Below are 24,649 nucleotides of genomic sequence, written 5' to 3'. Positions count from 1 at the left end.
GGAGCGGTAAGCGAGCAACTGAAGGGACGCTGCGAACCTAAACCACTTGTTGTGGAATCGATCGAGAAAATTCAGCGTCAATCGATGACGTGTGCTACTCAAGCGGTTGCCGTGCATGCGCGAGAGCAGCTCAAGGGGGCACAGGGGGGCTAAAAAAGAGGGGGGAAGGGAGTTCCTGATGTGGAAAACAAACGAAAAAATCAATCCTTGTCAATTTTCTGTGTATTACGTAATAGCCGCGTGGCAAAGATCATGGAAGGGTATGGAGAGGTGCCTGTGCAAACGGGTGGCACTTACTTCAGTGTGATTATTGCAGCTAGCGTCCTCTATCATCAGCGTTTGATGCCGTCCGGTTGAAAGACTTGTGCGGCTTGGAAAACGATGACCTCGTTCACAAAGTGTACGCGACCTAAATAATGTTTCATGAAAATGCGACGCTGTTTGTCTGACAGATCTCATTTTTATGCAGGAAACGCTAACCAAATGTTGCAATAACCTCAATGCAACACGATTTCCTTCGACGCTGACACGTTTCATAGCTTTAAATATCGCCCTCCCCAGTCCCCAGTCCTCTCTTTATATTCTGAACTAGTCCATGAATGAATGAGTTTGTGTTTTAAGTTCACGTTACGTACAGTAACGCTAATCGGTACTGGACCTACAGTTTAAAGTGGGATCCGAACCATGTGCCTCCACCGGGTATCGAACCCGGGACTCCTTCACTAAAAGGCGACGACGTTACCTCTACGCCATCGGGAGGCCCTATTTTGTCTTAATGAGGAAGAATGATGATTAGATGAAATTTATGTTTTATCCATACCTTTATCATAAACTCATTTTAAAAATGGCAAACACAATTTATTGGGGCATGGCATGAAAAAGGCTACCAAAAATAAATAAATATTGTGTTTTCAAAACACCTGAGGATGGGAAATCAACAGAAAAAACTCAACGGATTATTTTTTTTTCCAGGGCGTGAGCATAAGGTAAAGACAGATTGATTGATTTGGTGTTTTAAGTCCACTTTATGCACAGTAAGGCTAATCGGGGCTGGACCTACAGTTTAAAGTGGGATCCGAACCACTATGTGCCTTCAAAGAGCCATAAGGATATACATTCTAATGATACCCACATTTATTATTTAGGTTAACGTCGTTAGGTTAATTAATTGGAGAAGGCTCAATAAAAATTACATGAAAAAATGACGGAACAGATATTAATAGTAAGAAACATTAATGACCTGACCTTAACACACATCCTACGAAAACGAAGACGCATTAGAAACTGTATCATATTTACGGAGCCCTGTAATCTGAAGGTACCACGTACGTTATTAAGACCTACCAGCTGTTTCTTAACAATGTTAATGCTTGGAACACTATTCTTGATAATATTTCAGTGCTTTTGTTAATAAAGGAGCCCCCGAAAAAAAATGTTTAAACTGGAGTAAGAGACTACTTTATTCTTCAGACAGTCTTAAGAGTAAAGTTAATACTTGAATGTGGAATGGATCAATGCGGTGTCCTCGAGAAGGAATATACGTTATAAATAATAAGTGACGTAAGTAGTTTAGGCACAATTCTTACACATAGTAACATAAATATATTATCAATCCCCACATTTTTTTACATTGATTCCATAGTTGTAACTATTAACAACGGGCGTAGGAAACTAAAGGGAGGGCAAGGTAAACACACGTGAGATTACAAGGACATATCGTTTACGCCAACACCCATATCATTCCTTCAAGGAATGTTAATGATTGGAAATCCATTCCTGAGGCAAACATTGTAAAGTCATACATGCAAAAATATTTTTTGGTGTGTATTTTCGTCAATGTATTAATTCAACAAACTAGCCTCCGTGGCACAGCTGCTAGAAGACTAAGGTTCCTGTGTTCGAATATTGAGTAACTAATGAACAGACTTTCCAATGTGTGTGTTACTTCATCTATTACCTCAACCATTCTTCAATTCACCATTCATCCTATTTGTCGTGTAAATTTACTGAAATATATCATACACACATACATACGTATAGGTGTAGGAATTTCTGCACGTTTTTCAGTAAGTCTCTAACAACGGCAATTTTGTCGTGAATGTACATATATACCACAATGAGTGTCCTCTTGTTATAATTCAATCTCCTATTGATGCCCTTCAAAATATACCACCCAATAATTCAAAGTGATAATACTGTATGTCGTAATTTGACCCAAACACTATATTTACAGGGAAATACAAAAATTACAAATGTTGGTCGTCAAGGAGATTTATCTTCTTTTATTTATTTCAGCGTTCACTTGAAGAAAAAGTTTGTACAGAAATATTTTCTGCTATGATTTTTTTTGCTTAATATTCGTCCTTTTGCGAATAATCTAATGATTTTAGCAACGGTTTAGTAGAATTAAAATTGTACAAACAAAAGGAAAAGAAAGTAGAAGATGGAAACCAATGGCTGTTGTATTTTCAAACAAGAAAAGGAAATATGACCATATTTTTAATCAGTTTATTGTAAATTATTCTTGAACATGATTGCTTATATACACAGAGTAATTAATTTGGTTGGTAGCTTCTTTTGCCATTCAAGGCGACATTATTCAAATATAAATAATGTCCCCTTAATAATTCAAAGCGATATGATTACACTACAAACTATGCTCCCACAATAGTCCAAAAGAATGTAGCTTCATTTCAAATGGCCCCCAATAAATGACAGTGATATTGCTACTACGACGTCAATACTGCCAACAACAGTGAAATTCTACTTACTTACTTACTTACTTAGTCGATCCTCTTCTACCTTGCGGTGTTGAGGTTTCCCAGAGGGTCTTCCATCGGATTCTGTCTCGGGCCAGCTCCTTTGCTCTCCTCCACTCTCCTCCTCTAGCCTCTACAGCTGCCTTCACATCTTCTTCCCATGTTCTTCTGGGTTTCCCGCGTGGTCTTGCTCCTTGCATCTTTGCATTCAAGGCTTGTTTAGCTATTCTGGAGTCTTCCATTCTTTGTATGTGCCCAAACCATCGTAACTGGTTCTGTTCGATTCTCTCAAGCACTGGTAATACGCCCAGGCTAGCTCTAATGGTCTGATTCCTAATTTTGTCTCTTCTTGTTTTCCCTTCTATTTTGCGGAGAAATCTCATTTCTGAAGCCTGTATTTTACTCCTATGTTTATTTGTCAATGTCCAGGTTTCACTACCATAAAGTAATGTAGGTAAATATATCACTTTATACACACGGATTTTCGTATTTTTGGTCACTAATGGATTATTTAGGAAATTTCTCTTTAGCGCATTAAAGAGTCTCCCTGAGGCTTGGGATCGAGCTATAATTTCACCATCTATTCTACCATCTTGCTGCACTATAACCCCGAGGTATTTAAAATCTGTAGTCTGTTCTAATGTCGTTCCATTATTCAAAGCAATCTGATGTATATTTGGCTGTCGTGCCATCATCATGGTCTGAGTCTTTTTATCATTTATCTTCATACCCCTCTTTTTTAACTCTTTTTCCCAGATTCTCACGTTCCTTTCTAAATTACTTTCGGAATCTCCCAATATTAATATGTCATCGGCGAAGGCACAATGGTTTATATATATTGGTTTTAAAAACCTATACCCCAGCTTGAATTTCTGTACCTTCCCATTGCATGATTTAATAACATCATCCATTAAGGTGATAAAGAGGAGTGGGCTAAGGATACATCCTTGTTTAAGTCCTACTATAGTCTCAAATTCTTGAGACTCTGCATTGCAGGTGTGGACATAGTTTCTACATTTCTTATACAGACTCTGCGTTGTTGTAATTAATTGATTGCTAACATTTCTTTGTTTTAGTATTTTCCATATTTCATCCCTCGGAATGGTGTCGAAGGCTTTCTCTAGATCTATGAAAGCCATATGTGTCTCTTTTCCATATCTCATCAGTTTTTCACTGATCTGTCTGATGGTAAATATGAGGTCTTGTGTGCTTCTTCCTGGTCGGAATCCGCACTGTGCCTCGTCTAGCTGTGGCTCTACCACTTTCCTTATTCTATCTTCTAGTATCCTCGCATATACTTTCCCCGGCACACTCAATAGCGATATCCCACGATGGTTTTTGCAGTCTCTATTATCTCCTTTTTTAAATATTGGCACAATGACACTACACTCCCATTCAGCTGGTATCTTCTTTGCTTTCCAAATTAGATTAATAATCTTGAGTAGTATGTCTTGACCACTTTTGCCCATGAATTTAAGCATCTCAGGTGCTATCTGGTCATGTCCTGCCGCTTTGCCTAGTTTCATTTTCTTTAGTGCTCTTTTTAGCTCCTCCATAGTTATTTCTTCTTCAGTTTCTCCCTCCTCTTGGTGTTGCTGTTTTTCTTCCTCAGTCTGTTCTTTCTCCTTTTCTCCAATTTCCATATTTCCTCCAAGCAGTTCTTGGAAATACTCTTTCCACCGCTCCATAATGTCATTTTCACTTGGGAGGAGGTTACCACTTTTGTCTTTTATGAACTTAAGAGGACATTGCTTCTCTGTTCGCATCGATTTTAATACTTTGTAGAACAGCTTTTGGTTATTTTGTAGGTTTCCTTCCATTGCTTCTCCAAATTTTTCCCATGACTGTTGTTTTGCATCTTTCACTATATTCTTCACTACTAATCTTTGATGTTTATAAGCTTCATAGTCACTTAAATGTTTTGTGAGTAGGTATTTTTTCCACCGTTGCTTCTTTTCCTTTACCATTTCTTTTATCTCTTCCGTCCACCATGCTGTTCTTCTCTGTTGTTGCTTTCCGCTGGACTTTCCGCAGATTTCGGCCGCTGCTCCTAAGATTGCCTCTTTATATAAACTCCATATTTCTTCCAGTTTATCTTCTCTCATAGTGGGCCATTCCAATGTTTCCACCCTTTGTTTCACAGCCTCTTGATAGTCTTTTTGTCTTGCCTCTTCTCTCAATTTATATACCTTTATTCTTTCTTTAGGTTTCCTTTTGTTATCACCAGGGTCATTGGTCTTGATATTAACATGTAACTGCATAATTACTAAATAGTGGTCACTTCCAATCTCGTAACCTCTATATGCTCTTGCATCTAAGATAAATCTCCACTGTTTCCTCTGTGTCAATATGTAGTCAATAATAGATTTTTCCTTTCGGCTGGGGACTTCTCTTGTATATCTATGTGTTTCTTTATGTGGGAACATTGTGTTCGTAATTACAAAATAATTTCCTGCACACATATCTAGTAATCTTCTCCCATTATTATTCTGGTGCGTCTCGCCGTATTTCCCTAACAGCCCTTCCATTCCTTCTATGTTATTTCCAACTCTGCCATTAAAGTCACCTAATACAAAGACAGCTCCCATGGTGTCATCCACTGTCCTCTGCAGCTCTTCGTAAAATCTATCTTTCTCTTCTGCTATATCATCTTCATTTGGTGCATATATAGCAATAAAAGTAGTGTCTTCATTTATGCTACTGTTAAAGGTTAAAGTTACCAAGATTATTCTTTCATTGATGAATTTCCAGCATTTAACATAATGTCTGTAGGCCTCGGAGATTACTATAGCCACTCCTCCTTTTGCTCTCTGTTCTTTGCCTACGCCTGAATGAAACATTAGGAACCTTTCACCACTATTTGGTTCTATTATTTGTTCATATCCATTTCCTTTTTTCTTGGTCTCTGTCACCGCCAATATATTCAATTTTGCTCTCACCATTTCCGTCATTAATTCAAACTCCTTTCCAGCAAGTCCACGTACATTCCAGGTTGCCACTCTCATTATCCTTTTCCCTCTCTTGGTCGTCAACAGTTTAATCAGTCCGGTTTCTCCTCTGTAGTTTCTTTTAATAATTTCATCTCGGACACTCGGGTTATCAGCCCTAGTTCCAAAGCCTTGTGGGAGGTGCTGCCTCCCTTATAGCCCTCGGCCTGCTAGATTTTCTTTTAGGGTTTCTACCCTTAGCCTTTGAGGTTTCTCCCTCTCACTGCAAGGCAGCAGTTTGCCTCGGTCCGGGACTGCTTATTCGGGTTTCCCCTTATTCGCAGCTAACCCCCATATCTGGGGGCCATTCGCTATCCGCCACCTGCGACCCGCCCAGTAGCTGAGGCTCGCCCTGGGGTGAAATTCTACAATAATTTTAAGTCTATTCTCATTATCGTAACCAACCACCTTCCTTCTTCCCTTTGTAATATCACTTAAAATCACTATACTTTCGAAACGGCAGTCAGTATAATTCTTCTACTTAAATCTCAACGAATGATTTCTACTACTTACATTCCATATAATAACACCCACAAATTATTTTCAGCCATTTTGTTTTCACAATGCTTCTACAGTTTGTAAAGTTGTTTTATTGCACAATGCCTTTAGACGCAATGTTACCAGCAATGGAGTTGTTGAACGCTAAAAATCAAGAAAGTAATATGATTTACCTAAATGTTGACTTTGATTTTAATTTTTGTTATTTAGCGTTGCTTTTCTGCCATTTTTGGCTAAACACGACGATGAGAATGACAACGATGTGATGAAACTGATGAAGGAACACGCACAGAGAACACCCATACCCAGGCCGGGATTCGAACCCGGGACCCCTATTTTCTACAATGCGTTGTAGGAAAGAGGATCACCTATGTTATGTATGAAGACATAAAACGCACATGACCATATTCAGCTTGACGTCGACAGTAGGAGGCTGATGAACATTAGGTGCTCTTTACTTTGAAAATAATTATATTTTGCAGAAATTTAAATCCAAGAAAAGTAGGATAAGGCAGTTAGTTCTTTAAGGAGTCTCCCTATGCCCTTAGAATAATATAAACTAGAGGAACTATCTTAATATTTTTGAGGAGACACAACAGCTCGGTCCCAGTTTTGTCACTGGACCACAAAATGTAAGCATTGAAGACTATAATAAATGTGTGGATGACTTGTGCCTTAATTTTGGATTTTGATCCTTACGAAAAGGAACTCACATTATCTTTTATAGCAGTAACACAATGATCATCAACACTATCCACTGAGAGTTCATCCTTGATATGAACCGGTGCTTACCAATCATCTCCATCCGTTATAAAGGGATTGAATTGGGCAATTTTAAATAGGCCTATTCCATAGTAGGGATGGCCAAACGGATCCGGATCCGAAAAATCCGGATCCGAAAATCTGGATCCGGATCCGAGAGTTTCGTATCTCAATCCCATTATAATATTACCACACCTTAAAAGGTATTATGATTTTCGATTACAAAGAAATTTTTAATTAGTTAGTCCTACAATAATTTTTTTCAAGTGTTGTTCCTAAAATACTTTGCTACGCATCGGCTAACACACTCGTGCACAAAAATAATCTTACTTGTTTAACATAAAAATGTCAGAGGTGATTTTGTAAATTCCATTGAAACGAATATGTATTCATTCGAATGTATTGGAAATGGAAACACACATAAATGCGAGACATTGCATTCCAGGATGAAACCTTTAACACATATAACAAGATAGAAATGCTATACAAAAATTATACAATTGTTCTACAGTTACAGTTTTACAAATTAAAATAAAACATTATAATATATGCAGTGTTACCTAATTACAAAGTGTAAGACTAACAAGGGAGATTATCTAAGTGTCCCCCTCCGATTTCCATGAAACGTGGCAGGTGTATAGTGGGGCCCAAAGGAATAAATACGTGTATTTTTTTTTTGTTTCAGCAAAAGAACGGTTTTACGCTGCAAAACCCACTCAAATGTCAAGATGAGGACAAATTGAAGTGGGTATCTGACCCCTGTGTCCCCCTCCGATTTCCATGAAACTTGGAAGGTGTGTGTATAAACGGGCCCAAAGGAAGAAATACGTGTTTTTTTGTTTCGGCTAAAAAACTGTTTTAGGGGGCAACCCACCTCAAATGTCAATATGAGGACAAATGTAAGTGGGCATTTGACCCCTGTGTCCCCCTCCGATTTCCATGAAACGTGGCAGGTGTATAGAGGGGCCAAAAGGAAGAAATACGTGTTTCTTTGTTTCAGATAAAAACTGTTTTAGGGGGCAAAATCCCCTCAAATGTCAAGATGAGGACAAATTGAAGTAAGGATCTGACCCCTGTGTCCCCCTCCGACTTTCATGAAACTTCGCAGGTGTATAGAGGGGCCCAAAGGAAGAAATACGTGTTTTTTTTTTGTTTCGGTTAAAAACTGTTTTAGGGGGCAAAACCCGCTTCAAATGTCAAGATGAAGACAAATTGACGTGGGAAACATCTGACCCCTGTGTCCCCGTCCGATTTCCATGAAATTTGGCAGGTGTATAGAGAGGCCCTATGCCCCCTGTTTCTTCCTATGCCATATTTACGTGGTTTCGGGGTCAGATCCCCACTTCAATATTTCCTCATCTTGACATTTTAGGGGGGGGGGGTTGCCCCTAAAACAGTTTTTTAGCTGAAACACAAAAACACGTACTTCTTCCTTTGGGCCCCTCCATACACCTGCCAAATTTCATGGAAATCAGAGTGGCACACAGGGGTAAGATCCCCGCATTAATTTGTCTTCATTTTGACCTTTGAGGGGGGTTTTCCCCCTAAAACAGTTTTTTTTAGCTTAAACACAAAAACACGTATTTCTTCATTTGGGCCCCTCTATGCACCTACCAAGTTTCATGGAAATCGCAGGGGGAGACTTAGACCTCCCTTGTAAGTGTATTAATTAATTACAAATCGCGCACGCGCGCACACACATTATATATATGTGTGTATGTATGTATATTATATATATATGTGTATTAGCAGGTAACAATATGTTATAAACACATTCTTACTTTCCAAAGAAGCGCATGTGGGATGGCAATACTGATCCGGATCCGAAAATTCCCGATCCGGATCCGAATGTACCGGATCCGGATCAGAAAGTTTTGGATCCGGACCCGAAAGTACCGGATACGGATCCGGATCTGAAAATTCCGGATCCGAAAAATTTTAGGAGCCGGATCCTTAGGATCCGGAACCAACCGGATCCGGATTTCGGATCCGCCAGAATCCGGATCTGGCCATCCCTACTCCATAGTTAACACAAAATAATGCATAAAACATGCAAAACATACATATTTAAGACATAATGAACTGCTTTATTCACTGAAGAAGAAATACCAAAAGAAAATACAAATATAGTCCTTACATTGTGATTTATTTGAGAAAAAAAACATACTACGATGACCTCCATTTCGTTCCAGACACTATCAGTAATGTAGGTATTTGAATCACCTCCTCTCTGATCCAATCTTTAAGTTCATTGAAGGTGCGTGAGGGTTGGTTGGAAGACTTTTCCTTTCAATTAACCCTATAGAAAACAATCCGGTGATCTGGCGGGCCAAGGAATATCCCTGTTGTTCTTTTTGTAATACGCTTTTACAGTGAATGTACGCTGTGCCTCTTTCTACGACTTCATCATAATATGACCGATTTCCCATTACCATTTCGGTCTTGCTTCCTTCAAACTTCCCCGAGATTTTTTTTGCTCTCTGAAAAATGACACAGCCGCCTCTCTTACCCACGAAGCCAGGATAGAGCTTAATCAACGAAACTACGTCGAGATAAGGAAGCCAGTGTGTTCCCGCAATAAACTCCGATCTCCCTCCCAGTACTCATTTAGGCCCGTCACCATAATACTCGTATTCTGAAGATGGTTGAAGATTGAAAATAAAGACGGAGAGCAGGTGAGTACCATTAACTAGGACGTTCCGGAACTTTAATTTTAAAATTATCCTGACAACTTCAGTGGAAAACATCGCTCGCTCTCAGCGTAGAAGTGTAAAGACAAAGAGCCCTCTGTTCCAGTGATGCCAGACACCTTCTCGCCGTAAACAGAAAAGCAATCTAAGCACGGAGTAGGGACTGAGCCGGAGTAGTATATTCAGCACTCGCGCCAGCAAGTCTACATCTTTTGACACATCAGTGACCGAAGAAAAATTGAAAAATTCTGAAACCCTGACTTCGCTCTAGGATCTGTAGGAAATATGTCATCGAGTTCAAAAACATTAAGCCACCAGGAAAGTAATAAACTCAACGAAAATTTCAGAAGTGAAATGCTCGCAACAATTTACGGCAGGTCTAAATTAAATTAAACCAAATACATTTAACGTCTCACGGCCGGGAAATCGTGGCGTGATGGTGTGAACGCAGTGTAAACATGTGGGTGTGGTTAAAGCTCATGGACCAATAGGGAAGAAGGACAATTCCTCCCCGGGGCAGCGTATTCAGAGAATCAGGGGCGAAAGACAAGACTCCAGACACACACTTCAGCTACAGCTCTCTGACTAGTTAGCGGGGGAAAGATTTCTCTCCTCTCTTGACCAAGTTTAACACTTTGCCAGTTTTTAGTTTTGTTTGTGCATCGAAACAGTATATAACCTGAATGATAGACTTAGTGCGTCAGTCTGTATGAACTTGTTTTATTCGTGAACGACGTCGGCCATGTGCGGGCCACGACCGTCAGTTGTTCAGAAACGGTGTCCACTGGGTAAGTGACGCTCACTTGTTAGGAAGGTGAGCGTGTACTGTGCTGAGATCTCTTGTAAATATGTTCGCATAATGAATTAAATTTCTTGTGTTACATCAAACTCGTGTCCTGATTCTTTCATATGTTCCAATCATACTAATAACTTGGATTGTGATCAAAGACCGATGTTGAAAGAACGTAATATTCTTTGAACATCGGCCGAGCTCTGGGCCGTAACCTCAAAAACATTGCCTCACTCATGTTGGTGTATTTCGGTACATTTACCTTTCAGACTTTTTTTCAGTTCTATGAATTAACAAACATCCATGCCTGGTGCATACTAGATTCGATCCACCCACCTTGTTTATAATAACTAAATGATAAAGCAGGCTCTGCAAGATGGCGGTAGTCATGTGTTACCTATGATGCAATAACTAGCTATATCCAGTGTTGCAAAATCGCCCACGCAACTTGTATTCTGCTTTACCATATTAGCCTTTCTTTTTCTTTTAGAAGAAGAAAGATGCTCCGGATGGGAAGATCGCAAATTCTACCTAAAATTACTGAACTGTAATATCACACCATTTTCCGTTATCTGGATACACCGATTGACATTAGCGAACACTTAATATGATGGAGAGCAAAACAAATTGACCAAATGTTAAGAATTGCCTGTTACTGCTCATGGTGTGGCAACAGAGTTCAGTGTGTATTGTTGCCCAGTGCAACCGTAAACGCCCACTTCCGGGTTTCATTAAGACGTATAACAACAATCACAGCCTTGATACAACTATAAATTATTTTATTCGTAGTTTATTTATAGGGGCGTCGTTTCTAAAGTCATACCGATACCATCCGGTTTATTTAAAATACAAAATATTTTGACGTATTCATTCAAATTATAACATTTAAGTGGAATTTAAAGACGGATAAAAACTCCATCTATTTCTCTCACTTCTATTTATTACAGACCATCGGGGAGGTGGCGCAGTGGTAGCGTCGTCGTCTTGTAATCAAGGGGTCCGATACCCGGTGGAGGCACATATACTCTGTCCCAGATATCTCTGGAGCAGGCGAACGAAAGCAAGAGACTGCGCAAGTAGTGACTTGAGACGGCTCCACCAATGAACACGTGAGAGGAACGGTATTGCGTGGAGAGGGGGGGGGGAGCGACTGCAGTTACCAGCCTTCGAGCAGCGTGTATTGCTTCCCTCTCTTTTCTGACGCTATGCGCAGCCTTGCTCCAGAGATAAGTGAGACAGAGTATAGTGGTTCGAATGCCACTTTAAACTGCAGGTCGAGTCCCGATTAGCCTTTCTGTGCATAAAGTGGACTTAAAACAACAATCCAATCAAATCTTTCATTTATTACAATTTTTTTGTATTAGTCCTATGGGAAGTGAGGCCTCTGGCGGTCGCTCACTTTGCCCAACACTTGCAACATTTTATAATTGCTTAGCAGCGGTTAAAATTCTTTACTATGAAATCAACAATTGTTCGGACTAAAGTGCAATATCACTAAAATAGAAATTTAGCTCGGACACTATCTGGAGTGCTTAATATTTTTAGGTTCACTTGATGAACACGTCTCCCACTATCTCTTTCACAGGATTGTCTGCAAACAGACGTTGTTTGATTTGGCAACTAGAGCACTCGCGTGTCATCCCTGGCCGTGAATGAAACATCCGCAAACACACTTAAGGATTCATACGGCAGGACGGGGAAAGTGGATAAAATGTAGAACACGTACTGCACTGCCGTGAACTCGAACAAGATATAGCAGACACCTCTTTCACACCTCTCACGTAAGAGATGGAGAGTTTTTGACATAAGCAAACTTAGTTGTACCGATTGTGAGGACGGTGAACTTTCATGTATTGATTCTTGCCATGAAATTAAAGGCACGTGGTGCAGCACTTGGTCTATGTAAACACTGTCCCACTTCCGCTGTATACACGTCACTGTTGAAAATTTTATTACAGTCTTACGGCTCTCAGAAGATCCTGTCGCTTAATGAGGTTTAACCCTAACTTACCCGAGAGAGGAGAGGAGCGGGGACTGACTTGTGTTTCGATTTTACAACTGTTAATATTTTTTATAAAAATATGAAAATAATTTACGTTGTTCAGAATGTTTCTGTAATACTTTTATTCATAAAATCATAAAGGTAACTTACACGAGAGGCAAATTACGCATTAAATATACAATTGCGATATTGTGCTGCAAGTTTAATGAATGATAAAATATACGTGTAGCACTCATGCAATAATTGTTTTATTTTTTAAAAAAAATATTAATCATGGTAATTTTTGAGAGTATTATAATCATTATATAACTGCAGCTATATAAACAACAAAGGAAACAGTCATTCAAAACAAAACGGATTCTTGAATTTTAGTGATAGAGCCTCTGAGCCCCCCCCCCCCCCTCGGGGAAGTAAGTTTTTTGTACGGCACGGGTAATGTAGGGTTAAAAACATTTCATACAGGCATTTTCCCAGTAGTGTCTTTACTCAGATAAAATTTATATAATATATATGAAGTGTAGCATACAGAATGTAGACACAGGGTTCGTGATCGTTATAAATTTTTGCATTTTTATCCGGATGTTATTGGTAAAAATGATTGAAGCAAGTGGTGAGAGAGGGGGTGTGGGTTCAATATATCTGCGACTTGGTAGTGCTAAAAATTAAAAAAGGAAAATTGATCATTTGTGGTCTACCTCTTTTCTATTCGCAATATGTTATAAAGCGTAAAATTACGTTTTTACCCACATATGGAGTGAATTATTATGTAAAAGAATTCTCTTAAACTTTAAAACCACTAAAATATTAACACTATAGTCCGGAAGGTACACTAGCTCTCATGCATTTTCCATTACAGTTTTTGTTTGACGTGGGGTCTGAACTACTATGTGCCTCCACCGAGCATTGAATCCGGGACCTCTTGATTACAAGGCGATTCTCTCGTGCAAAGTAAGTAAGAGCTAATTAGATTTGCACTGCACGAAACGGGGAAAATGTCATTCCACATTTCAAATTATTGTAAATCATCAGGGGTATGCGGGATTCCAACATTTTGGTAAGAAAATCTCTCAGTCCCGAAATCAGTTTCGAGATTTTCAGGATCCTGGACATATCAAGAGCAACAGTATCAAGGGTCATGGCAGCATACCAGAATGAAGGACGAGCCATATCCAGTAGGAGTAACTATTGGGGGAAACGGAAGCTGTCTGACAGAGTATTGAAGAGGATTGTGTCAAAAAAGCGTAAAACTACAGCTGCAAAAGTCACCGCAGAATTGATTACACACTTGACTGAACCTGTTTCTACCAAAACCGTCCGTCGAGAACCTTATAGGGCCAACATCAATGGTAGGGTTGATATACCGAAACCCTTGCTCACGAGCACCAATGCCAAAAAGCGGGTAGACTTGTGCCAACAGCGCACATCGTGGACGTTAGAAGACCTGAAACGTGTCGTGTTCTCGGATGAGTCCACCTTCTGTTTTTCTGACATCTGGAAGAGTTTAGGTGTGGAGAAGTCCATCCGAAGCATGCCAACCAGACTGCTTAGTGTCCAGAGTGAAACAATGGGGTGGATCCGTGATGATGTTGAGTGCAATATCATGTCAGTCTTTGGAACCACTGATCATTCTAGAGGGACATGTCACTGCTAAGGACCATTGAGCCATTCTGGAGGATCATGTGCACCCTATGGTGCAAATATTGTTCCCGGACGGTGGTGCAGTATTCTAGAATGATAATGCACCGATACGCACTGCTAACCAGGTCACAGAGTGGTTCGATGTGCATCTGCCATGGCCCGCCGAGTCGCTGGACCTGAACATTATAGCGCCCTTATGAAATCTTGTGGATGATCGCTTGCGGCAACGTTTCCCTCCACCAACAACATGTCGTGAACTCATCGGTATGCTTCAGGAAAAATGTCTGCAAATCTCTCTCACCACTGTACGTGCAGGACCTCTATCAGTCCTTCCTCAGGTTAGTGTCTGCGTTCCAGGCTTTTCAATTTCAATGTCCACCTCCTTTATGTATAAATGTACAAAATTCAACCTCCATTTCTGTAGGGTGAGTCACCTAAAATTACCACCGGAAATATTTCTTAAACAACAATAAATATTGAAAAACTGCTTTCGCAGATATATAGGTATGAAAGGGGCTCATGAAATTAATGGACACAATACGTTTAACTACGTAAGGAAATACGGCTTTCAACACAAACTTAGTTTTTTAAAAATAGAAATTCCATTTTATTTTAGCTCATTTGGAAGTACAGAAAAATTCATTAAGAATGGCGTTTGTTACATTGTAATACGTCAAGTGGTTCTCAAGTAATTTTAACGTGAAGTTGAGCGCAGAAGGCGCATCCCCACTATGCCTATCGGCAGAGCCGAGCGAAAATGCCGTCGTGCATACAGCCTGCACTCTTGTGCTTCATTTTTCCTACAATCGCCATAGATAAGTATCATCTCGGCCTTTTCAATGTCTGAAAATACTATTTTCTTAGCAACAGTTCTGACGTACGTACAAACGTCTGGTTAATCTGTGTACTTTGTTAGGTATTTGCTTTATTTGATAAATTTGTTAAATCAATTTAAAAGAATGAAAGAGAAATATATAAGGTGCAAAGTTTAAAAGTTGAAAACGTAAAGATTTGTCATGACCAAACGCGAAGAGTTGATTGCTCCGATGTAATAAAAATTATGACGTAAATGAATGAACGCCAATAAAAAAATTAGAAAGATGTTAATGTACTAACCTTTATGAATGTAACTCATGGCGGAATGTTTAAAATTTATACTTTTTAATGTACAAATATTTGTTAACTCAGAAAGATTTATCAGAACATTTTAGATAATTTGTCAAAACTTACTTATGTACAAACTACACATGTTACTGTAACCCGCTGTTGTTGGAACGTAACAACTTTCCTAGGCACAACGCGTAGTATGCAGAAGAGTAACATGTTTGTATGATACACGAATGACGTCAAAAGGGGGATATGTATGTTACGACGGAAAAAATCATTAAGAACTTGTGAGAATGTTTGTTTCAAGCGTCAACTTCACGTTACAATTACTTGAGAACAACTTGACGTATTACAATGTAACAAACGCCATTCTTAATGATTTTTTTCGTACTTTCAAATGAGCTAAAAATAAAATGGGGTTTCTATTTTAAAAAACTAAGTTTGTGTTGAAAGCCGTATTTCCTTACGTAGTTGAACGTATTGTGTCCAGCCCCTCCCATACCTATGTATCTGCGAAAGCAGTTTTTCAATATTTATTGTTGTTTAAGAAATATTTCCGGTGGTAATTTTAGGTGACTCATCCTGTATACAGAAATGGAGGTTCAACCGTTCTTGCACCACTGAATGTCACTATGCACTATCCAATTTTATAAGTCCAGCCCCCCCCCCCGAAAAAAATCCCATGTACGCCAGTGCTGCAGCATATAAGAGGGATGCTGGGGAAGGAGGGAGGGGACAAATAGACCTACTATCGGATTAAAAATTATAGATACTCAAGTTTGGACTCAATTAAAAATTAACCAGTATACCTACATTAAAATGAGTTACATCAAAATTTAGCTTATTCAATTCTGCGTTAAACTATGCTAAACAATATTTTTTCGAGTATGCCTTCTATTTTTTATCGTCGTGAGAACAAAGAAAAGGCCAGGTTCTTTTAGTTTTGCAAACGATCGCCATCTTCGAAATTCTGTAAATCAAAAACGGGTTGTTCGATGGTTATGAAATTTTAGTAGGGCGCAGGCAGAAAGGTTTTAAATCCAATTATTAATTTTCAGGTTTTCAAAATTTATCAAAGAAAAAGTTTTTAGCAATTTTGCGAAACAACGTTTTCTAAGTATTGGGTAGTGTTATAAATACAATATTGGTCTTGTTTTGAAGCTCTTTGCATCTGTTGTTAAAATGCATTATCATTGTCAATTCACCGATTTTATACAGTTTTTTATTCAGCAGAGTAAAGCTGTTCGCGGAACATGGCAACGCGACATAAAGCGATTTTCGTTGAACGGCGAAAACTGCCGGCGAGCGCTGCGAGTCTATGATTGGAAAGAACCTTTTTTTGACAAATTTTGAAAACCTGATAATTAATAATTGTGTTTAAAACATTTCTGCCTGCACTAAAAGTTCATAATGATCGGACAACCCGTTTTTGATTTACAGAATTTCAAAGAGAGCGATCGCTTGCACAACTAAATAAAGGCCCTTTTTTGTTCTGACGGCGATAAAAAATATAAGGCATACTCGAAAAACAATTTAGTTAGGATAGATTAACGCAGAAGTGAATAAGCTTAATTTTGATGCAACTCGTTTTTATATAGGTCCGTTAGCTAATTTTTAATTGGAGTCCAAACTCGAGTATTTATAATTTTTAATCCGATAGTAAGTATCCATGATGACAGAGATAAATCTTCAACCCTACCATGGAAAATTTTATCTCTCAATAAATAATGGTGAGTAAAATCCGTCGCAGAACATTACAGTAGTTTTTCAGGTGTTTTGAAGAAAATGTAGGTCTTTTTAACAAGAGTGTATATTATCATGCAATATTAATTGAACCTTATTCATTGTCTGGTGCTATTAACCTATTCTAATACTACTTTTAGAGGCAGCACCTCTTCCCTCGTCTGCAGGCGAACAAATTTATTTTGCCGGTGCTGCTCTACAAAACCATGGGGAGAAAACTAGAAAAAAAACCCTGCTCTTTCAGAGTAGGGCGTGGTGTTGACGTCTTCATCCTGTAAAAAGAAAAACTGTTTCGGAAACAAATGAGAATAGCCAGACTGATAAATATAGACAAAGACCAATGAAACTGAGAAAGGATAATGTTTAATGTATAGTAACATGTAATGTACTGAGGCTATTCAGACCAGAAGCTCTCACGAGAATGAATGAACAACTAATAAAGTACATGGTGGAGGTAACTGCATTACAGGAAGTAAGATGGAAAAGCACAGTGGCGTCTCGTCCCTTGGGGCTTCCGGGGCTTAGCCCCTAAAGAAAAACGGACGTATTCACGTAATTATCAATCACCATAACGCATAACTATCACACAGTCTTTTAAAAGGCGATTTTTACTTACGTAAATTCATCGTCTGTTGCAATGGATACGACAGCGCTCCTAGCGGCATTGATGTCAATTATCGTTTTCCGGGGTACGTCGCAAAGGAAGGCGTGGCCTACACCCACCTACGCTACAGTGAAGGTCACATGCTAGCAGAGAGAGGAGGGGAGAGTGCAATGGATTTGAGTGCTGATTCGGGGCTAGTACCGTTGCGTCGCGTTCGATCTCGCGTGTTGTTCTGTAGTGTTTTGGTGGCTTTCATTCGCTATGTTTGAGTGAGTTTGGCAGGGTTGATGTTCGAACACAAATTGATGAAGGACGTAGGCTGTCAATTACAAGACACAATGAATTTGTCCTGAAAATGGGCATATATTAAATAGAATTATCGATTGCTTAAAATTCTGTGGTCGACATGAACTTGCTCTACGAGGACATAATGAAAGAGAACAATCTTTAAACAGAGGCATCTTCCCAGATTTATTATCCCTTCATAGAAGAGGGAAAACTAAAGAGGGAACTTCGTGTTCTTTTTTGTAGTGAAGAGTTGAAAAACATAAACTCTATCAGTAGATTGCATTCATTTTTTATTTAAAATTATTTAGAGGGTACCTTTTCAGAAACAGTAAAAATGACAAACATAGTTTTAATAACTCCAGTGGCAACAGCTGAATCCGAACGATGTTTCAGCACATTGAAGCGTATTAAAACCTGCTTAAGAAATACAATGGGACAAGACAGACCAAATGCCTTGGCACTTGCTTACGATAGAGATAGAATACATTTCAAACATAGAGGGCTTCAACGAAAAGGTAATAACAAAATTTGCTGAGCAGAAGAACAGGAGTCAACGTTCGTAGAAAGGTATGTTTCACAACAATACCTGATTCTTTTGTAATCATGTGAATTGTCATTATATTTTAAATTCTTTAAAAAAATAAGTCCAGTTTTGTAGTTTAGAAGAAGATAAATACCAGTTTCTTTGTAATTCATGTAATTTGTCATTACATTTTAAATCCTTTCAAAAAAGTAAGTCCAGTTTTGTAGTCTAGAAGAAAAAAAAAATACCTATTTTTTGTAATTCATGTGAATTGTCATTATATTTTAAATTCTTTAAAAAATAAGCCTCGGCCAAATTTGAGGCCACGAGACGCTACTGGAAAAGCATGAACAACTAACTCTGAAACCCACATACTTTTCTGTAGTGGATATTAGAGTAATTCTTTAGGAACAAGTTGCACAGTGGATAAAACAATTAGACACAATTATTGTATTAACTTTCGTCAATGAGAGAACTGCACTCTGCTAGGAATTTCAACCTCAAGCACCGGCACGAGGTCGAACTTTCTTCTTCTTCTTCTTCCTCTAGTCCCCTTCTGCCATCATAGCGTAGGGTTGGTTGCCTCGATCCGTCTCCTCCATTCCTGTCTGTTTCTCATCATTCTCTTCATCATATTTATTGTCTTATTCCTTTCTCTTCCAATCTTTTCCATTCTGTCTTCAAACATTATCCTTGGTCTTCCTTTACCTCTCCTACCTTGCACCTTTACTTCTAGAATGTGCTTTACCTTTTTGTCTTCATTCATTCTGAATACATGTCCCCACCACCTTAGCTGTCTCTTTTCAATTATTTTCTCTAGCGACTCCTGTTCCACTTCTCTTCTTATTCTTTCATTCCTCACTTTATCTCTCCTAGTCTTATTAACAGCTCTTCTCAGGTATTTCATTTCACTAGCCTGAATTTTACTCAGATGTTTATCTTGAAGTGGTAAACTTTCCATTCCATATGTTAATGTAGGGACCAATACTGATTTGTATAGCTGCATTTTTGTCTTTACTGCCACTTCTTTCTTTCCCATTATTGTTTTACTGAACTGATAATATACTGTATTTGCTTTTCTTTTCCTATTTAGGATTTCTTCATCATACCTACCATCACTTGTTATGATGGTTCCTAAATATTCATATTCATCTACTTCTTCCAAGTTCTCGTTTCCATATCTAATTGCTATTTCATGATCTTTTTCTCCTTTTGCCACCTGCATTACTTTACTTTTCTTAATATTAATCTTCATCCCTTTTCTCGCAAGTTCTTCTCCCCATTCTATTACGCTCCTCTGTAAATTCTCTTCACTGCTAGCAATTAAGACTATATCATCAGCATATAGCAGTACTTGCAGTTGTACTACTCTCATATTCCAATATCCTATTTGTACTCTTGGCGTTCTTCTTTTGCAAATTTTAGTTATTTCATCGATTACATTAATGAAAAGTAAAGGACTGAGACTATCTCCCTGTTTAATTCCTTTTTCTATTTGAAATTCCTTAGACTCGTTTCCTTCTATTCTTACTATTCCTTTTACATCCTTATATACACTTCTTATTGCTTTAATAAGTTCCTTAGGTACTTCCTTACTTTCTAATGTCTCCCATAGATGTTTTCTAGGTACCGAGCCAAATGCCGCTTTCAAGTCTGGGGACCCTGACCTCTACCAGGCGCGTCCCTCGGGTGGCGGATGAGGGATCCCACCAGATATGGTGGGGTGGTCCGAATATATAATAAGGACCCGTGGACCAACAGGGAGCCCAGTGCCTGGGGGCTTAATACTGGGCCACCCTCTCTCTAGGGGTTAAAATATAGAGAGCCGGCCCGGAGGGCGAAGACCAACGATTCCAGAGGCGGAAGAGGATCATAGAGAGGTCGAACTTTGCTGTTATAAATTGCTCCAGAGATCGCAGCACATTTGCAAACTACCTTTTATGCATTTTAATTAAGCTATTTACGAGAAATTATTATAATATTTTCTATTTTTGATGCACTATAATACTCTCGATAAACCAAGGACTTTTGAAAACTGTAATTTAACATAATTCGAATAATTTCGTACATTTGTTTTGTGTTACGTAACAAGTTGCTACATTTTCTCCTTCAAAACTGCCTGTTCGAAATTTTCAAGCATTTTTCACATGCGTCTGCTTCAATGTTCTTTTCGAAAAGTCACATCCAATGTGTCCCAACAAATAAATCATAGAACTTTTCTAACTAGCTCGTGTGGAATATCTTTTTTTCTTTAAAACAGGGTTGTTAAAGGCCCAGGAACCCATAAATTCTAATGGGTTCTATTGGGTTCCGCTGCAGGACCGGAACCTTTTTTCTCGCACAATTTAAATTCGGTCCAAGTTGCGTATTGTTACATTGAAAAAAGGTTCCTGGACCGTATTTAAATTCATTCGGAGAAAAGGTCTCTGGACCGTATTTAAATTCATCAGGCAAAAAGGTTTCTGGACCGAATTGAAATACTTTACAGATAAAAAGGTTATTTACGGTCCAGAACCCATTTACGCTTTCTGGTTTTCTCTCCTGGACCGGAATTGAATTTATTTAAAATTCCTTTACCTTTAACAACCCTGCTGTAAAAGAAGTTTTTGCTCAGTTTATTAATGTCGTGCTTTTAGTTCTTCTGTTTCTGGCATCCTAGATTAGTACAACAAAAATTTATTTCAGTTCATCGTCATATAAAAATATATTAAGAATTTTCAGTGTTGAAATAATAGCAGTTACATATATATATAGATATATAGATACACACACACACACACACACACACACACACACACACACACACACACACACACACACACACACACACAAAAAATGGCGTATTGGTATCATCGCCGTCGTGTAATCAAGGGGTCCAGCCAGGGTTCGATAACCGGTGGAAGTACATAGTGGTTCGGATTCCACTCCATAGGAAATTTTAATTTTTTTCTGGGCGCGCCTCACAATTGATGTACATCTCTCTCCCTTAGTTGTCCTTTCTGTTAGCATTTGACAAGCCAATAAGAGTGATTGGCTTACTTGTATCATTTGACTACTATGTAATAAATAAGTGTATTTCTGCTATTTCCACTTAGAGGAAAGTTACCAAAACCGACATACCATTTTTTTTTTTACTGTTAACTCGGAGTAGAGAAAGAATTTTCCGACGTGGAATACATCAATGAGTACATCAATTCTATGCCCAATTATAAACTGTGTAACAATGTATAATACAACAATATTTTGTTCCACAAAATAGTTTTCTCAAGAAGGTATAATTATACCATCTGAGAAAATGGGTTCCTAAACCGACATACCTGTTTAATTAAGGAATTGCATTACAAAGCAACACAAACAAATATATGTAAATTGTTTCTATTAGAGATTAAAGCAATTCTTTTAATTATCATGAACAAAATGCAATTTCTTTGGACTATTTAGCCCTCAATGGCATGTCATTTACAGACGTATGTCATGTTCTGCACCTGCACATTAAACATGAGCCCAAAGATTGCACATGATACACATTATCCATTTTCAGCACTGGCATCTTCAGAATAAAGTCCTTCACCAAAATACATTCAGCATCTAGAGTATCTTCATCTCGCGCAACGGTTTAGGGAACCCAATTATTGACGTATGTCGGTTTAGGGAACGACGCCATCAATAACAATAACGTCAAAAATATACAAACACCACATCTTCACAACTGAAAGATTACATGTTCGGAATCGTTATTCTATCTACAAAGACCTGATAAAACTTTAAAACTTCCAGTATGAATTATATAGTGTTATGCACAGACAAACAAAAGTATTGAAATCACCCAAAAACAAAAATCTCTCCCTACAAAAGGAAAACCGTTAGCAGCGCTCGTTTCACTGGTCGCACATTATCTTGGAAGCCTAAAGAATAGATTTACGCTGTTACCGCAAAGCGTAAAGACTTCTCGGCTGTGAAATAGTGGTGTGTCGGTTTAGGAGCCCTATGTCAGTTTTGGTGACTTTCCTATACTAAAGTCGAACTATAGTTAAGCAATCTTGCTCTTGCCGATGGACCTGTGATTTGTACTATAAATCCGGGCACCAGTAGATTAGAGAAGAGGTACTCTCTCGAAACGTAGTGTTAGAATAGGTAAAAAGTAGAAGCACAAGACAAAGGATGCTAGTAAACATGGTTCACCTTAAAAAAAACTAATCATGTTTCTTCAGTAATTCTTTGTAATGATGATAATAATTTTCATGATTTAATACGATGAAGAAAGTAGCCCGTAGACTTACCAGATGCGCCCCGCTTATGCGGCCAATCCCCGGCTCCAACGAGTCTCCGAAACAGTATACGACGGGAACGGTAAACTTAATGTAACAAATGTTAGATTTTTGTAAACTTTTATTCAATCTTTTCTGAACTTTTGTTTTAAGTTTCTTTCAAAAGAAGTGACGATAAGGATGAACGGTGAACTGATAAAATAGATGAAGGAATTAACATAACGTACTCACTTGAGAGGTTTCGAACCCATAACATTTTATGTCGTAGCCCATTACTCTAACCACTCCGTCACGGAAGCCTGTAATTTTTGTTTATTTAATTTTAGTCAAATAGTCTACGAACGTTTTATTTCCTGATGAAGATTCATTGTTCATAACAAATCAACTGCAAGAAAAATCTTATAAATCTTGTAAAACCACGGCTAGGCAGCCATAAAAATTAGAACGTCAAGACTTCTCGTGATTTTTATTAGTATTTTCTGTATTTATCTGAGCCGGCCCCCGTGGCAGAGTGGTTAGCACATCGCGCTACGACGCCAGGGGTTCGAATCTCGGTCTGGGCTTGGATGTTTCTCTGTGTCCATTCATCAATTTCATCATATCATCACTCATCCCCATCTTCGCAAATTAGCCAAAAGTGGCCCAAAAAGCGAAGTAAAATAAAGCAAATCAATCAATCAATGTATTTGTCTGATCACTTTATAAAAGAAAGCTTTAACAATGTGTTTACAAGGTATCAGCACTGATGGCTAACTTATCGACGATTCAGTTACGCGGTGGTAAATATGTAAAATTCAGTCCTAGTGGATATCTAATCCATTATTTAATGAAGATCTTTAAACGTCAGCTGTAGATAAGTTTGCATCGTCTTTCTTTTGCAACGATGGTCGTCGGCCCATCCACGTAGTTCTCAGGTTCCGCACAGAGATGGCGCTGAGATGCATTTTCAGTTTACATTGATTAATATTTCATTTCGCATGTTGGTTATTTAACGTCGCATTAGGTTACGCCGTATTGATAGTGTGTCATGTATATATATACATATATTGCAAATTGAGAGAGCACCGCGCACTAGGTTAATCGCTACGATGAAGATGAATAATGAACTAATGAAACAGATAGACCAGGGACAAATAAAATGTCACATCAGTGTTTCTAACGAGTTACAGTAACTATTCCGTCACAAATGCAGACAGTTGTTTACATTCATCATATCCAGTGCAGAAAGCACTTATTTTTACACATATTGTTACAATTAAGAATTTTGATGAACATGAATACGTCGTAATGCAAACAAAATTCCTGGTTTAGGAACTTAAAGGGAACGGTATGGCTCTCAAGTTTAGAGTTAATGAATCCAGTTTGGAATGCGTGTTTGCGAAATATAATTTATTCACTTCCTGATTATCACAATTATTCTCATCAGGTTCCGTGTTGAACCGGTTATCATAGTCCGCTATGAAACTTACGGGCCTAGGTTCGAATCTTAAGTTATGCATGGGACTGTGTTCGTCTTTCAATCTTTTATAAATTCACCATTCTATCTCATCGTGGTGGTAAACGCATGGACGTAAAATAACAAAAAAAAATGTAATGCAGATATTCAGGCTCGCTGCAACTTTACGTACAAAGGTCGCATAAATAAAGTAATGTGGGGAAATATAATTATTACCTGGAAGTGTTGAAAGTAAATGCGTTTGTATGTATGTATTGTGTATATATTAAAAAACAACGAAGTCATAAGTGAATCAAGAAATGCATGACCTGTCTATATCTCATATTGACGCCGTATTGATAATGTTTCGCGTGTGTGTGTGTGTGTGTATATATATATATATATATATATATATATATATATATATATATATATATATATATATTGCAAATTGAGAGAGCACCGCCCTCTAGTCGGTAGGGCGTCTGACGTGGGAGATCCGGGTTCAAATCAATGGGTACCTGGGGGCAACCTTGGAGTAAAGACGGCCGGAGC

The 24,649-nt window shown here is 38.4% G+C and overlaps 1 protein-coding gene across 1 annotated transcript; it reads right to left on the bottom strand.

Annotated features, from left to right (window-relative positions):
- Positions 1 to 2,779: 2,779 nt before the first annotated feature.
- On the bottom strand, positions 2,780 to 5,764 carry LOC145983739 (uncharacterized). The gene has a single exon (XM_083116789.1). The coding sequence runs from the start codon at positions 5,762 to 5,764 to the stop codon at positions 2,780 to 2,782; it is 2,985 nt and encodes a 994-aa protein (XP_082972915.1).
- Positions 5,765 to 24,649: the final 18,885 nt, after the last annotated feature.

This window comes from Lepisma saccharinum, chromosome 2 (genome assembly GCF_977018435.1).
Source record: "Lepisma saccharinum chromosome 2, izLepSacc3.1, whole genome shotgun sequence".
Lineage (NCBI taxonomy): Eukaryota > Metazoa > Arthropoda > Insecta > Zygentoma > Lepismatidae > Lepisma > Lepisma saccharinum.
This window is presented reverse-complemented; position numbering and strand designations above follow the sequence as displayed.

Excerpts from the sequence above, each read along its gene's own strand:
- LOC145983739 (XM_083116789.1), bottom strand. The coding sequence starts at position 5,764 with ATGAGAGTGGCAACCTGGAATGTACGTGGACTTGCTGGAAAGGAGTTT.